We start from the raw sequence: 15152 nt of genomic DNA, 5'->3' as shown, positions 1-15152 counted from the left end.
CTGATCAACAATGTGCAATGTTGTATTAGTGTTTAAATCATTCTGTAAGGTTCATCATTAAGTGTATCGGGTACTGTGAACTGTGTTGTTGTTAGTGATGGTTTTCTGTGAACATTTAGTTTAAACGTGATCAGTTTGCCATTGAAGTAATGCCGTTATTTACATTCGAAGAATATGCTGATATGGTATTCACTTTGGGTGTGCGTAATGGTAATCTGCAGCTGCTGCAGTAGAACATGAAACATGTTTTCCAAATTGCAGGATTCTAGATCCCAAAAAAACAATTAGTGCGACTTTTTGCAGTCTTCGGGAAACAGGTTCACTACCTAGTATTCGTACCAGCTACGAACAATCTGTCCAACATGACGCTGTTATTGACGAAATTAACATCAGTGCATGACAACTTTCTCAGCGCATCAAAGTTTCGCATTCTATGGTTTTGAAGACATTTAAACAAAACAAATTTTATTGTTATCATAGACAACCAGTTCAACATCTACATCCAGGAGACAATCCGCTTCTCTTGGAGTTATGGAACGGTAGAATATAAATCGACAATACACATATAGTGTATTTGAAAGATTCAAATATACTTTCATTCAGATACGGAAATTACAAATTTTGGAATTGATAAAAATAATCATTCTTCAGGGGAGAAATAATTTATAACCATTATAAGTGTGTTTTTGGCTCTGAATTGAATTTTTTTTTGTAATACAAGATTTTTCCAGTTTTCTTGGGGTTAGGTGGGAGGATTTTGGTAGAATTTTTATGGTTTGATGCTTTCTCCTGATGGACAGAAGTATAAAATTTGTAGTGTGTATGAAAAACGTCATGCCCGACTGTGATCAAATTTTGTACTCAAAGATGTTGATGTAGCATAAAATTGTAACAGTACTTTTTATAAAAAAAAAAAATTATAACCTGGATATATCACATATTTTAATGAGGAAGATTATAGGGATAAAATAATAAGTGAAAAACTACTAGACACTTGCCAGGAAACGAACATTAAACCTGCTATTCTAGAAGTCAGCATGTTAACCATCAAACAAGTTGATTAGGCATAATTATATTACTAGTTTTCATATTAATAATTAAAGGAAAATCATATTTATATAAAAAATTTCAGAACCTCTTTGTTTGTATGTTTCAAAATATTAGATAGAAAATTAAGAAAAAAATACTTTTGTCAGATTATTGATAACTGCAGATGTACATTAATCCATGTAATTGTATTTGATATTTTTTGTATTTTTTTTTTTCAGAAAGCAGATGTACAAATTAATTAAGTCTGGTGCTGTAAATTCCAAGTTATGGTAAGTTAAAATTATTGTTGTTCTAAGTCTGTAAGTAGGAAGTAGCCTTTGAAAAGTTTCCAGAATACAATTATTTGATTAAAATTGTATAGATTAAAAAGCTTTATGTTATATTTAATTTAGCAGTTTCATAATCTAATTCTCATTCTTTCTTTTTTGTTGAAACTATTCTTTAAATAAATTCCTGAAAACATTCTTAAAAACCTCTTTCCACTGCTTCATCATATTGGTAATTACATCCTAATGTTCTTGTATTGCTTTCCTTTTAGAGCTGAACCCAAAGAAATATTTTTACCCCCTCCATATAAGCTAGGAATAATGAAAAATTTTGTAAAAGCAATGAAGAAGGATAGTCCCCGATTTCTGTAAATCAGGCAGAAATTTCTGAATGTAAGTGAAGGAAAAATTGAAGAAGGAATATTTGCTGGTCCTCAAATAAGAGAGTTGGTTAAAGATGATGTATTTAACTCAATGTTAAATAATGTGGAAAGTGCAGCTTGGGGGGCTTCATTTAAAGTTTGCAAAAACTTTCTCGGCAAACAAAACTCCGACAATTACCACGATAATTATTAATCAACTTCTTACTTCGTACAGAGCTGTGGGATGTAATATGTCTTTGAAAATACATTTCCTCCACTCACATTTGGATGTTTTGCCGGACAACCTCGAAGACATAAGTGACGAACACGCCACAAAGACATTCGGTGATTGAAAGGGAAATGGAATACTAACATGCTAGCCGATTACTGTTGGACATTAATTCGGGATGTGCCTGAGATTATTTATGAAAGAAAAGCATCAGCGAAATCATTATAACACAGGTATGGCCCTGAAAAATTATAATTTTACACATTTTAACTATATTTTCCCTTTATTTTTTTTTGAAGCGTAATTTATTTAAGACTAAGGGTGATAGAAAAATTGTACGCAAAAAAAGCAATTTAAGAAATGGTATCACACTTAGAGAAACATTTAAAAAATATTTTTTGATCTGTCAGTGTAGTATTAACATTTTTTTTTTAAATTTAAATGGGTCTGATTAATGGTACTGATAAAGAATGTCTTATTTATTCTGATGTGTCTGGTCTGGCAGGCCGTTTGGCCTTTTTGACGAATTCTGATAAGAATTTTGATATGATTTCTTATAATATATGTTCCCTAGGTAAATATTGGGAACAATTTTTAGTTGTAATAAGTGACATTCCTTCCTTGGACATCATTATACTTTGTGAAGTGGACGTAGATGGTAACTTAATTGATGTTTTGGATACTACAAAGTAAGTAACTGAAGAATCATTGCACCAGAGGTAGAATAATTACATTTATTAAAAATTGTTACAATTTTGTTCTTGAAAGTGATCATTTTAATTTTTTTTAAGGCTATTCTTTTTATAATGCAAGTGAAATTAAAAGGCGGTTACTAAATACAAATTTTAATGAATTAAAAGATTTCTTAAGCTCTTAACATTTTGCAATATTTTCTTAAAAACCTTTTAAAGTATTTAACAAAATAGTTTAATTTTTCGTAAAAAATTTGTCACTGTCAATACCAATACATACAAATTGAAAAAGGAATGGATAACAACAGTAAGTAGGTCAAATTAAAGAAAGAGATAAGATTTTAAAAGGTGGAAGCTATCTCCTGACAATCTTGTGTTGAAAAATTGCTATATCAATTTCTGGAATCGATTAAATAAAAAAAATTAAACAGCAGAAGAATAAATATTACTTTGAGAGATTATATTTAGGTAAGGGAAACATTAAAAATACCTGGCATATTATTAATAAGGTGCTTGGAAAAAATTCAGGTTTGGAAACTGATGAAGTAATTAAAAACTTTTTTTAGGATTATGAACTGACTGTGGCTAATCGTTTAGGCAATTGCTTTATTAAAGTGGTCAACATTATAAAACACAGATGCAACGTTTCATTATCACCTCAAGTAGATTTGGTTCCTCTTGATGTTAAGTTTTTATATGTCTCCTGTCACTTCCTGTGGAAGTGAAAAAGGTTTATTTTGGTGTTAAATGAAGAGAAATGTCCTGGTGTTGGTTTATTAAGAGTTTCAGATCTGAAGTTTGTGGGTTCCCTTATTTGTAATTTTATTAATGCTTCAGTTAAAGAAGGTATTTATCCAGATATTCTAAAAACTGCTACAGTTCGACCAATACACAAATCAGGTTTTCACAGTAATGAGTCAAACTATAGGCCGATTGCTATTCTTTCTGTTCTGGATAAAATTTTTGAATGGAATATACATAAAAGGTTATATAGATTCTGGAGTTCCTCAAGAGTCCATCTTAGGACCTTTGTAATATTTAATTAGTGTAATCGGTATCAACAAATTTTTAAAATTTTGTAGGTTATATCAGTTTGCTGATGATGGTTCTTCTGTTAGAGCAAATGCGTCCTATGAACATGCTATATTTCATATGCAAAAAGATCTTAATACTTAATACACTGTTACGCTGGGCTCATGATCAAGGCTTAATTATTAACGGAAAAATGACGGCTGCAATGTACATCCATTGTCTAAAATCAGTAGTTAAAGAAAAATTATTTTTAAAAACACATACTTCTATTTGTTTGCAAAATTATTCACCTTCTTGCAATTGCCCAGTAGTAGCTTACAAATCCAAGCATAAGTATTTAGGCATTACTATTGATGAAGTTTTTACTTGGTCTAAGCAAATTAGTGTTATTTCTGTGCGACTGCGTAGTGTACAATGTAAAATGTATCATCTACAGTTTCATTTCACTAATTAAGTTTTAAATTTTTAATTGTATATTACGCATTATTTGAGTCAATCTTAAGATATGGTATCACTCCCTGGGGACATGCTGTGAGGATTGTCATTGCTGGACTTGCCCTGATATTATAATACAAAACTTTTTCTCATCAAACTTTTTAAAAATAAAAAATATGATCTATGAAACTCATAACACATCGTATTTTATACACCGACCTCATAAGTATGGCTATATTACTTTGCCATATCTTGTCCCAAATATTTTCTCAGATTTCATTTTTGTGAAGAAGTTGAAGAACACTCTTAATTTTTGTCTTAACTAATTAATTTAAAATAACATGAAGGATAAAACTGAAGAGCACAATATTTATGTTTATGAGGATAAGGAGATTTTTTGTTTTATGTTCATAAGTTAAAATTTTTGTATTATGTTTTACTTTTCAATGGTATTATTTCTGTTTTTTTGTTTTTACTCTGTATTTATAATTACATGGAAACCACTAACAAACTGTTGTATCAGTTAGGGAATCCTATAAAAATGTAACTTGAATGAAATAAAAAAAATAGATAAAAAAAATAAAAATGTTTTGATATTGTTAGCTTCACTAATTGCCTTATTTTATATTTGTTATTATTTTTCCTTATGTTTTCATTAAAACATTTATACAGATTTAATAATACATTTTGCTTTCATTCAGTAAAAAAAAAAAAAAAATTGCTAATTGTTAACTGTTGTATTTATAAAACAAATCATTAGTAATTAAAAATCATCTTCCATATTAACATTTGTTTCTTGTGACTGGCAGATAAAGGAACTTGTCAAGATATGAAAATATCAGTTTATTTTGTATCGACTCAACTGCTTCACACGAAAAAAAAAGCAGATAATAACCATGATATGTTTAATAAATTAGTCAGTGAAAACAACAACATATGAACAAATTTATAATGTAGATAAAATAGCCTTGTAATGGCATTTTTCTTTTCTAACAAGACATTCGTAAAATTTATAACAAATTGGCTGTCATGTCTTTAAAAAAAGAAATACAGTTGTGTGATGTAAATTTTAATGTATTTAATGGTTGGGTTTTGAGAAACATAATTTTCTTAGAAAATATCTTTCTGCAGAATTAAATAATTAATAATTTTTTACTAATTACTTTATTTAATTTTATTTAACAATTGCAGGCTAATGACTAAATTAGTTTGATTATAAGAGATGAAAATTTTAATCTGTGAAGAATACCACAGACAATGGAATTCAAAATCAGAACTTTCAAGATAGAAGGTTACCATCACCTTGTAGCGGTAGACGTTTTAAAAAACTATAGGGTTTACTTCAAAATTACATTCTTCTAGTTTCATTTGCAGAACTGAGAAAATAGTTTTTATTTCGTAGTTTTAGTTATATTAATTGTTACTTTTCTTTTTTTTAAATATTAATACAGTAAACCACACACATTGGCTGACCAATACTATTATACAAATAAATAGTAAAAAATTCCTCAAAACAATTTTCTTCTGTTCTAGAAGAGAATAAAAATTACTAACTCTAATGATACTGAAACACAAAGGATTATAATTGATCAGAAATTGGGAAAGAGGTGATTGTTTCACATGGAATAATGAAATGCAAAAGGTAATTGTCTAAGTAATACAAGTGTAATTGTATGCACACACACACACACACACACACACACGAATAAAATATTGGACATTTTTTATAATCAAAGAAGAAAATATTTTCTGTTGGATTATTATAAAACTTTTCCAATTTCATTTTGTTTCATTTGTACATGCTAATCAAGATATTTACCATTTGAGTTTCAATATACCAAGTGACACATTCATCAATTTCCCAATTTTTTGCCAGATAAAATCCTTCTTGTTTCAGTAATGGTAGAGTTATTAATTTTTATTTTTATATTCTTTAAATCAGAAGAAAATCATTTTGGAGCATTCTTTTTTCCTTTATTTTAATTTCTGTAATTTTTAAATTTGAAAAAAAATTTTTGAACAGATTTTTTTGTGCATTATTTATTTTTATTGTGTTTTCTTGAGAAGGCAGTTTTTTAAACAAAAACCTTTTTGTTTCTATACAGTAATTTTCATAATTTTTTTGTTAATTGATCATTTTTAAACACAGGATAAAGATGTCCAGACATTAACGTAAAAAAAAAAATATGAAATTTTATTTGTATTTCTTATTTACATTTAATTCATTTGAAAACACTGAATGGCTGTGAGCATGTCGAAACCAAATTATTATAATAGTTCTGACCTAATTAAATTAGCTCACCTAACATTACAAATAAGAACTTCCTCATAATATTCTCAGAATTAGCATTTTTTATTGTGATAAGAAGTTATTGTTTCATTATGAGGATGACAATGACTATGACATCATATTCTTGTCAACACCGCATTCTTATTTTCTCACCAACAACAATAGCTGTAAGGTACTAATGAATTTTGACCAAAGGTCAAAATTTCTATGTTGAATTACATACAAATATCAAATTTTGCTTACAAAATTATCATAAATATTACGTATTATTATATGTATATTACATACAGATATTATCATAGATCTTTCAGACGGTTAAATTATAATAATAGTTTACGAGCAGCAGAAGTATTTGTATCAATTTTAATTTATGTAATACTGTACATGACGAAGATACTCATATTGCCCAAACATCTATCAAAATAATATTTAACACAATGAGTATTCAAAGTGATAGAAAATTGCATTAAAATGTAGAGCATCAGTGGAAAGTTATAGCATTCTCCACAAATAAAGTGCATTATATTTGTCAATATGTCGTTTCAAAAATGTCAGTACATATTGGTAAAATGGTGACAACACCTCTGGAGTTACAGCATCAAACCCAAATTGGCACCTGCTAAAATTTGCTTGATCATTCATGATATATCTCTTTGAAATTAATACTATAAGCGATCGGTATCGAAGGATATTTATTACCGTTGTGTAGTACAACTACTTTTAAACTATACTTGAACGAATCTATGAAAAGGCGCCAGTCCTCAGGTTTATGAAGTTGTCCTAAGTGCAACAAAAGCTCATCAATATTTGTGCAATAAACCAAATTATTTTCATCAATAAAGTTCTTTTCATACAAAAATTTCGGGCTTCGAAAGCCCGAAATGTGTTTTTTGAAGTAAATTCCAACCTTGCAGTCTTGATCCTAACAGTTCAGCTTGATGTTTGATAAATTTAAATCCCTAACCGAGTCATTTAATTCACCTTGTGATATATGTGGCTTATTGGAAGATAATTCAAAATCAAAATCTTTGTCTTCTTCAGTACCGCCTGATTCTTCATCGCTGCTTTCGGAACATACATTCAGTCTGGAATAATTACACTGTAAGATACAGGCCTGATTGCAGATTGCAATGAAGGATATTTTACAGTATGTTTATATTTTTTTTATAAATTACAGACGCACTTGTTAAACAAAAGTAACAATCTGTTACATGATCCTTTGGTTCACGCCAAATCATAGGTACACCAAATGGCAAAGCCTTCCGTGTATCTTTCAGCCATCCTCTTAAATATACAGAACAATTAGTGTATACTATATGAGGAACCCAGGTCTTATCCTGATCACCAATTTTACACTGAAAGTACAAATGATATGCTTTTTTAATTATATGCATTTTTATTGTAATGTTCTATTTGATTTTACTGTAAACTCACCATATACATAACAAAAGGCATCAACATAATTTACACAATTTCGAGGCATTATGACTGCACTGTTAACAAACTTAAGACAGCAATGTGACTCAACAAAATTAATTCATTCCTAAGTCCAGTGCTTAATACAAACAATACAGCTGTGTTTTCAGACATGTTTTGACCTGCAAAGACATGATTAATGTTGTCCATGAAGGCACACTCTTCAGTATTTGATACGGTGTCATAATATGCGACTACGATATGATTTAATTCATTGTCTAGTATTGTTTATTTATAGTTTACAAATTATGTTAACAAAATTAAACAACAAAAAATGAGCTAACAAAATACAATATAGGAGCTTAAAATGCTAACTATACGTTGAAAAAAAACCTTTTAATTAAAATTAAAAAAAATTTCAAAATGGTTAGTGATAGAAGGATTCTAGCTCATATTCATTTTCAGCATCAAAAACAGATTAAAATCATGTATCGCATGTTAGGAAATAAAAATTATGTTTATCAGTATTATTTATCAAATGTTACATATATTGAAAAGGAGAGAGGAAATGATTTACCGTGAACAATAATAATGATAATAATAGTACGCTACACTGCGAAGTCTGATGGGTTGTGTAAAGGAGTATAAAAAAACACATAAAAATAAGTAACCTAACCATTAAAATAAATAGTTCAGCAAAAGTTAAAACCAATAATGTAATAATGTAGTTATATACGTATTTAATAAACATATTTTAGTTATAAATATAAATTGACATTGTTTATTGCACTGTACAAAAGACCATGACGTAATCCCATTATTAATAACTAGCGTGACACATTTATATATGAAATGCGCTCAAGAATTGTACATTTTGAAGCGTACGGCTTAACTCATGCTACATTACCTAAACAAATGAGTAGTTCAAATCTGCTTAACAAACTTCTTAATGGTTTAATAAACAACACGTGTTTAATAAAAAGTTATACTCGTGAAATTATAATTATGATTACTAGTATCTTACCCAGATAATTCTTGCTTTATATTTTCCTGAAAATAGAGTTTTTTTTTTTACTAATTGAAGTCTTTCATCAGCTTTTTAACGGTTGAAATTAGTAACTTATTATATTCTGTTAGATTTTCATTTAGGTATATCACTATTTTTTTCTACTTCGTAACCACAAATCTCGTCACCTTATCACGAAACTGAACAATTACAACCTTAACAGAATTTTTTTTCTTGAAGGAACCCTCAATGCGCAGCAATTGCATCGGAATACAAAAATGAATGCATTGCCAACACTTTTAACATGTTCATTAAATTTTGAGAATCATCAACAGTCTTTTGTTCTTGTATACCGTGAATTTCTAAATTAAAGCGCCTACCGTACTGATCTAATCTGTTCAATTTAATTTCTAAATCATTAATTTTAACATGCATATCAGCACGTTCCGCGTGTAACTTGCTAGTTTTTATTTCATTATCACCCGATTTCTTAGTATTACTATCTACCGTGATTTTTAACTCCTCGTGTGATTTAACTAATTCCCTAATTTCATTTTTAAGTTCACTCATCGATTCCATTTGTAAAACAATTTTTTTATTTAATAAATCAAAGGCTGTTTTAAGATCAAAATTTAAATTTTTTTCGTTACCTCGTGATAGGGATGTGCCGAACGCCTAAAAATTACACAACGCCATGCTACTTTTTTAGTATCAGACATACGTCTATGCGTATTTTCCGAAAGTCCCGAACAAACAAAATGAAAAGAATTTTCGCATCCTTGGAATTTGATCTTGTCTTCTTCAACCGGCAGTGGCTTGTTACTAGTTATACACACAGCCGAACTTTTGTAATAGCTTCAACTTAATTTCATATACACCACTCACCCATGGAGGAAATCACCTCCTCTCAAACAAAAAGTAGCGACACCACGTAAAATAATTTATAAAAAACCCAACATTATGGATAAAAAGAATTCTCCTTGTCCAACCAGCACTAAAACGCTATCTAAACACACGAACGAACAGCGATCTGGTATCGAAGCAGAGAGCTGAACAAACACGCCCGCTCTCCTCGAGCAATAAGGAGTGAATGGTAATAATAGATGATGCTAATGTTGCTGGCCAAGGAACTGCTAAAGGTTGGCCGACTTCGTGTAAGATGGGTATCTTGTCGGGTTTTGAGAAGGTCCGCCGAGGAAGATGCTATCGGTGCTGGGGCATAGGACACCGGGTAGGGTCCTACAATGGCCCTGACAAAAGGAGGCGTTGTTTTAATTGTGGAGCTGAGGGGCATCTTCGGAAAGACTGCCAAATGGAGGCTAGATGTTCGCTATGCAACATTCGCGGGCACTTACTTGAAGGTCGGGGCTGCAGGGCCAGCAGCAAAATATGAGTCCCGTTATATATGCTTGTGGGGGGGGGGGGCTAAGGGCTAAGGTTGGGACAGCCCCGTTCAGGAGGGGCGGGCCGCTTAGGTGTGTCCCATTCTCGTTGATTGGACGGAGACTTCCTTAACATGGAGGGGCAAAGTAAGACTGTAGTTTCGGTGGGGGATCTCTTTGGGGTTCTCCATTTGAGGCGTGGCGTCAAGACTGGATTCGCGGTGGGGGGATCCCTCATTAGAGGCATGGCGTATAATTAAAGCCGGGTCCGGCTACCTGGGGTAAAGTTTACTTCCTGTTGAGGTAGTTCGAGGCGACGACACTCCCTTGAACTGAGTCAATGCTTAATTGCGAATCCAGCTCCTGGGGAGGGGATAAATCAATGATGTACTAAAAAAAAATAATAATAGATTATAAGTTGTTAATTAATTCTTTTAAAGCCACAATATTATAAGTAATTATAAAAAACCAATAAATTTATGCCACTGTTTACTTGAATCAACAGTATATATTAGAAGTTAATAAAAACATCAATCGACTTAAAAAATACCACGTTAAAATCAACCTTAACTAAATTAAATCGACTAATTAAGATTAAATTATTTTTGTTATTAGGAAGTTTCCTGTTTCTTTTTGTTGTTGCTTTTGCCTTCTATTCGGTGCTTTGCCTTTTGTATAAGAACCCTACAGCTTTCTCTATCATCAAGTCCATACGTCCTGTACTCCCAAGGCTGTTATCCTGGTTCCATAACTAATCCTTTTTAAATATGTAGCTAACATCACAATCAACATTCAATCAGAAGGAGCAGCGTTTTCCTGAAAAGGATTTCCTTCCCTGGGTCAAAAAGATACACCCACCGGGTTGGTCTAGTGGTTAACGCGTCTTCCCAAATCAGCTGATTTGGAAGTCGAGAGTTACAGCGTTCAAGTCCTAGTAAAGCCAGTTGTTTTTACACGGATTTGAATACTAGATCGTGGATACCGGTGTTCTTTGGTGGTTGGGTTTCAATTAACCACACATCTCAGGAATGGTCGAACTGAGAATGTACAAGACTACACTTCATTTACACTCATACATATCATTCTCATTCATCCTCTGAAGAATTATCTAAACGGTAGTTAGCGGAGGCTAAATAGAAAATGCGGAATAGCGGTTTCACCGATGATGGCGGTGAATTATTAGAGTTTCTTAGCCCAGCATGGTTTTCAGGGATTTAATGTACCTGGAGAGTTGTCCACCTACGCAAGTAATGGTTGTTTGGAGGAACGAACATCGACGTTACCGTTGGTAGGTATATTCCAGCCAATGTTTGTAACTGGAAGGTAGTTGATTGGTCAAGCGATTATCGATTGACCAATCAACTACCTTCCAGTGCTGGTGGTTTGGGTGAAGATACCATTGTGACGTTCCGGTTCAGCAGGGTCGTTTTCTGTAACCCACCGGGTTGGTGTAGTGGTGAACGCGTCTCCGTAAATCAGCCGATTTCAACGTTCCAACGTTCAAATCCTAGTAAAGTCAGTTATATTTATACGGATATGAATAGTATATTGTGGTTACCGGTGTTCTTTAGTGGTTGAGTTTCAATTAACCACACATCTCAGGAATCGTAGAACTGAGACTGTACAAAACTGCACTTCATTTACACTCATAGATATCATCCTCTCTTAATTAATATCTGACGGTGATTCCCGGATGTTAAACAGAAAAATTAAAAACGGCTACATAATATTTAGTAGTATAAAATAAATGTTATTCTTGAGTGGCAAATTTTATTTTAAAATTTTTTCATAAAATAAAATCCGTAACCAAATTATTATTAAGGGATTATTTGTAAAAGGAGTATATTAGATTATTTCATAAATACTGATAAGATAAACAAACATTTGTTTACGGGATTCGCTTTAACGATATCCTGTTGTAAACAAAGTGCTTGTGTTTTAATAGACTGTTTCGAAACGTACACGTACAAATGATAAAACTCTCCTTATGCACAACTGAATACTTGTACAAAATAACTAAGAAAACTTCAGAAAAATAGAGATTATTTTATTTACATATTTATTATTTTTCGTATATATTATTTTTATTTCCTATCAGTTTTAGTTTTATCTTTTCTATTTTTTAAAACGATTAAAAATTTAAGTTAAACCTGTAATATTAATACTTCAGTACAATATTAACAAAACAATTCCATTAATAAATAGTAATTCAGTTTCTGTAGATTACGATTTATCCACTTATAAAATCCATTATACTTTTGGATTACGATTAATTCACGTATCCCGTATAAAATCAGTAAACACATTATTACTCTTTAGTAATCTGTAAAAGTGAAGCTGTTAATCCAGCTTTGCAATTCGTTCAAATCGAGTTATTATATCGAGTAAGAAGATTCTAAAGACTCTAAAGAAGGCCATGTCTCAAAAATAATCTTCTTTTTCAAAGTGTTTTTCATAATTCTCCCAGTTTTCGGCCGTACTATCTTTTTTGCAACTTTTTGGCTTTTTTTTTTTATTATGTACTGTTTAATCTGGTTCCAGACCATTTCTATTTGATTTATTATGCAGTGGTAGGGAGGTAATCGTAAAACGATGTAACCTTTTTCACGGGTGTTCATACACGACAAATCTTTTGAAACGAGATTTATGTTGTTTGATTAATTCTTTTTTTCGATTCGTCGAAAATAATGTTTTTGTCCTTTACGAAATTACATCGGCCTTCAACTACGATATACGTTCACTTTCTATATACAGTGGTAAGACGCATTGTTTATGATTATTACACTGTTACCCGGTAAAAACTGTACAATTTTTGTAAAACGATTCCTAAAAAAAAAAAAACAAAACATTTCCATTCATATCTTAATGGTAATAATTATTCTTTTTTGATTCAAAAACCAAGAAACAATCTTGTAGAAAACCATCTTCACTGCCGATGTGCATGCAGAATTATTAAATCTTACTTTACTGGGCGTAGATTTAAACCGCAACTGAATCCTTCCAGAAATGCGCTTGTCTAGCAGATTTTATATTTTTATCGAACCAAATTTTTGACGTTATGTGTCCTTCGTTTACCCAGGTTTCGTCTAATTTTTACCCCAGTTTTTTCAAAAATCCTTAATTTTTCTCAAGTATTCCCTTCTCCGTAATAGAATATCTTCCTTTTCTGTAATAATACTTTTGTTGTTTCTTTTTAAATGTCGAAAACCGATTGATTTTAAGATTTTATAAAACTTTTAAACGTAGATAAATCAGTGTCCTCATTCACAAGCGGTATAATATATATCGCTTGTAATATAATATATTACTAATGTGATGTAAAATATATATATATATGCATATGCTTGTGATATAATATATATATAATAGATAGTTTTTTTAGAGTTGGCGTTTCATTACTACTGAAAAAACTGCACCTTCAATCTAACAGCAGTTTTTACAATCGTCGCAAGGTGATAAGAGGATTTGCTTCTTTTTTTGTTTGGTAACTCCAATTTACCAGTTTCTCTAATCTCATTCCTTATGCTGTGAACACTAAATGTCGACACGCCATGTCGTTTCCTCGATATTTTTTTATGGGTAACGAGGGATTTTCTCGTTCTGTAGAGAATTAAACACATTTAAAATAACAACCTTTTCTCCTCTTTTTAAAGGCTTCCCACTTTTATGTTTTACAATGAAAGAAAACAAATTACCCATTAATCAGATTGAAATATAACAAAAACTCCATACAGAAAACAAAATAACAAATGCAACAGTTAAATAAAACGGAAAGAGTTTATATTAGTACAGTCAATTTGTATTTTTATTTGAAAATCCTTACCTACCGATTGATGTTTTGTCCATGCGTTAGGGTTGATAAGGGAAGCTTAACTCCAGATTTTTAACATCCTCCCTCCAAAATGATTTTTGAAAAACTCAAAAAGTTTTTGAAATGCGTATTTCTTTGAATCTATGCATTTTAGAGAAATGTTTTTCAAACAAAAAATGTAGAGGACATTCTCCTCTACAATTAATGTCTTTGAAGTTATGCCGTATAATTTGAAATTGAAATACTAGGTGGCGCTAAAGTTGTAAAAAACGTGTTTTTCAGTTTTTTCACCATTATCATCATCGTATAATTTTCTTGTACGACTTACCGTTTTGGAGCTGTAGCTTGTGAAAGTGTGAAAATGTTGTGAATCGGGCACGTGTTCGAAACAGCTCTAGTCGCTGAACAATACCGATCTCCCCGGCTACAGTAACAATAGGACCGCTGCGTTGCCATTGTACCGCTATAACTCTGGTATGCTAAGTCGTACAAGAAAATTGTTTGAATAAAAGTTGTTTTGTTTTGTTGAGATTAGCAACTTTTCCAAATGTAATACAGACGAAAAACTATTTTTTCCGGTGAAAAAACCGAAAAAACACGTTTTTTACAACTTCAGCGCCACCTAGTATTTCAATTTCAAATTATACGGCATAACTTCAAAGACATTAATTGTAGAGGAGAATGTCCTCTACATTTTTTGTTTGAAAAACATTTCTCTAAAATGCATAGATTCAAAGAAATACGCATTTCAAAAACTTTTTGAGTTTTTCAAAAATCATTTTGGAGGGAGGATGTTAAAAATCTGGAGTTAAGCTTCCCTCATCACCTCTAACGCATGGACAAAAGATCAATAGGTAGGTAAGGATTTTCAAATACTGTACTATATATACAGCAGCTCGAAATAGCACCCAAAATTAGAAAATAAAAAGAGATAGGCCTATACGCTACTCAGTTTTAAAATCTTATAATACAAAAAGCTAATAACCGGTGAACTAAGTTGTTGATATGCCGATGAACGAACGGAAACCAAAGAAGTTAAAAGAATTATTAATAAAACATTATCATTCATTTTTTTCTTATATTTTGCATTAATAGCCTAATCCAGTAATTCCCCAACTGTGCGCCGCGGCTCCGGGGAGCCGCGGCCTCTTCACAGAGGCGCCGCGAAATATTGTAAAAGC

At 31.4% G+C, this 15152-nt stretch overlaps 1 protein-coding gene across 1 annotated transcript in view; it reads left to right on the top strand.

Moving 5' to 3' along the window:
* Nucleotides 1-15152, top strand: part of LOC142333463 (uncharacterized) — a 79890-nt gene that overhangs the window by 5353 nt on the left and 59385 nt on the right. The window contains exon 3 of the mRNA XM_075380654.1: nt 1269-1319. Within this exon, the coding sequence (XP_075236769.1) occupies nt 1269-1319 (51 nt within the window). The remainder of the gene's footprint in view (nt 1-1268; nt 1320-15152) is intronic.

The sequence above is a fragment of the Lycorma delicatula genome, chromosome 12 (assembly GCF_047948215.1).
Source record: "Lycorma delicatula isolate Av1 chromosome 12, ASM4794821v1, whole genome shotgun sequence".
In the NCBI taxonomy this organism is placed as follows: Eukaryota; Metazoa; Arthropoda; class Insecta; order Hemiptera; family Fulgoridae; genus Lycorma; species Lycorma delicatula.
This window is presented reverse-complemented; position numbering and strand designations above follow the sequence as displayed.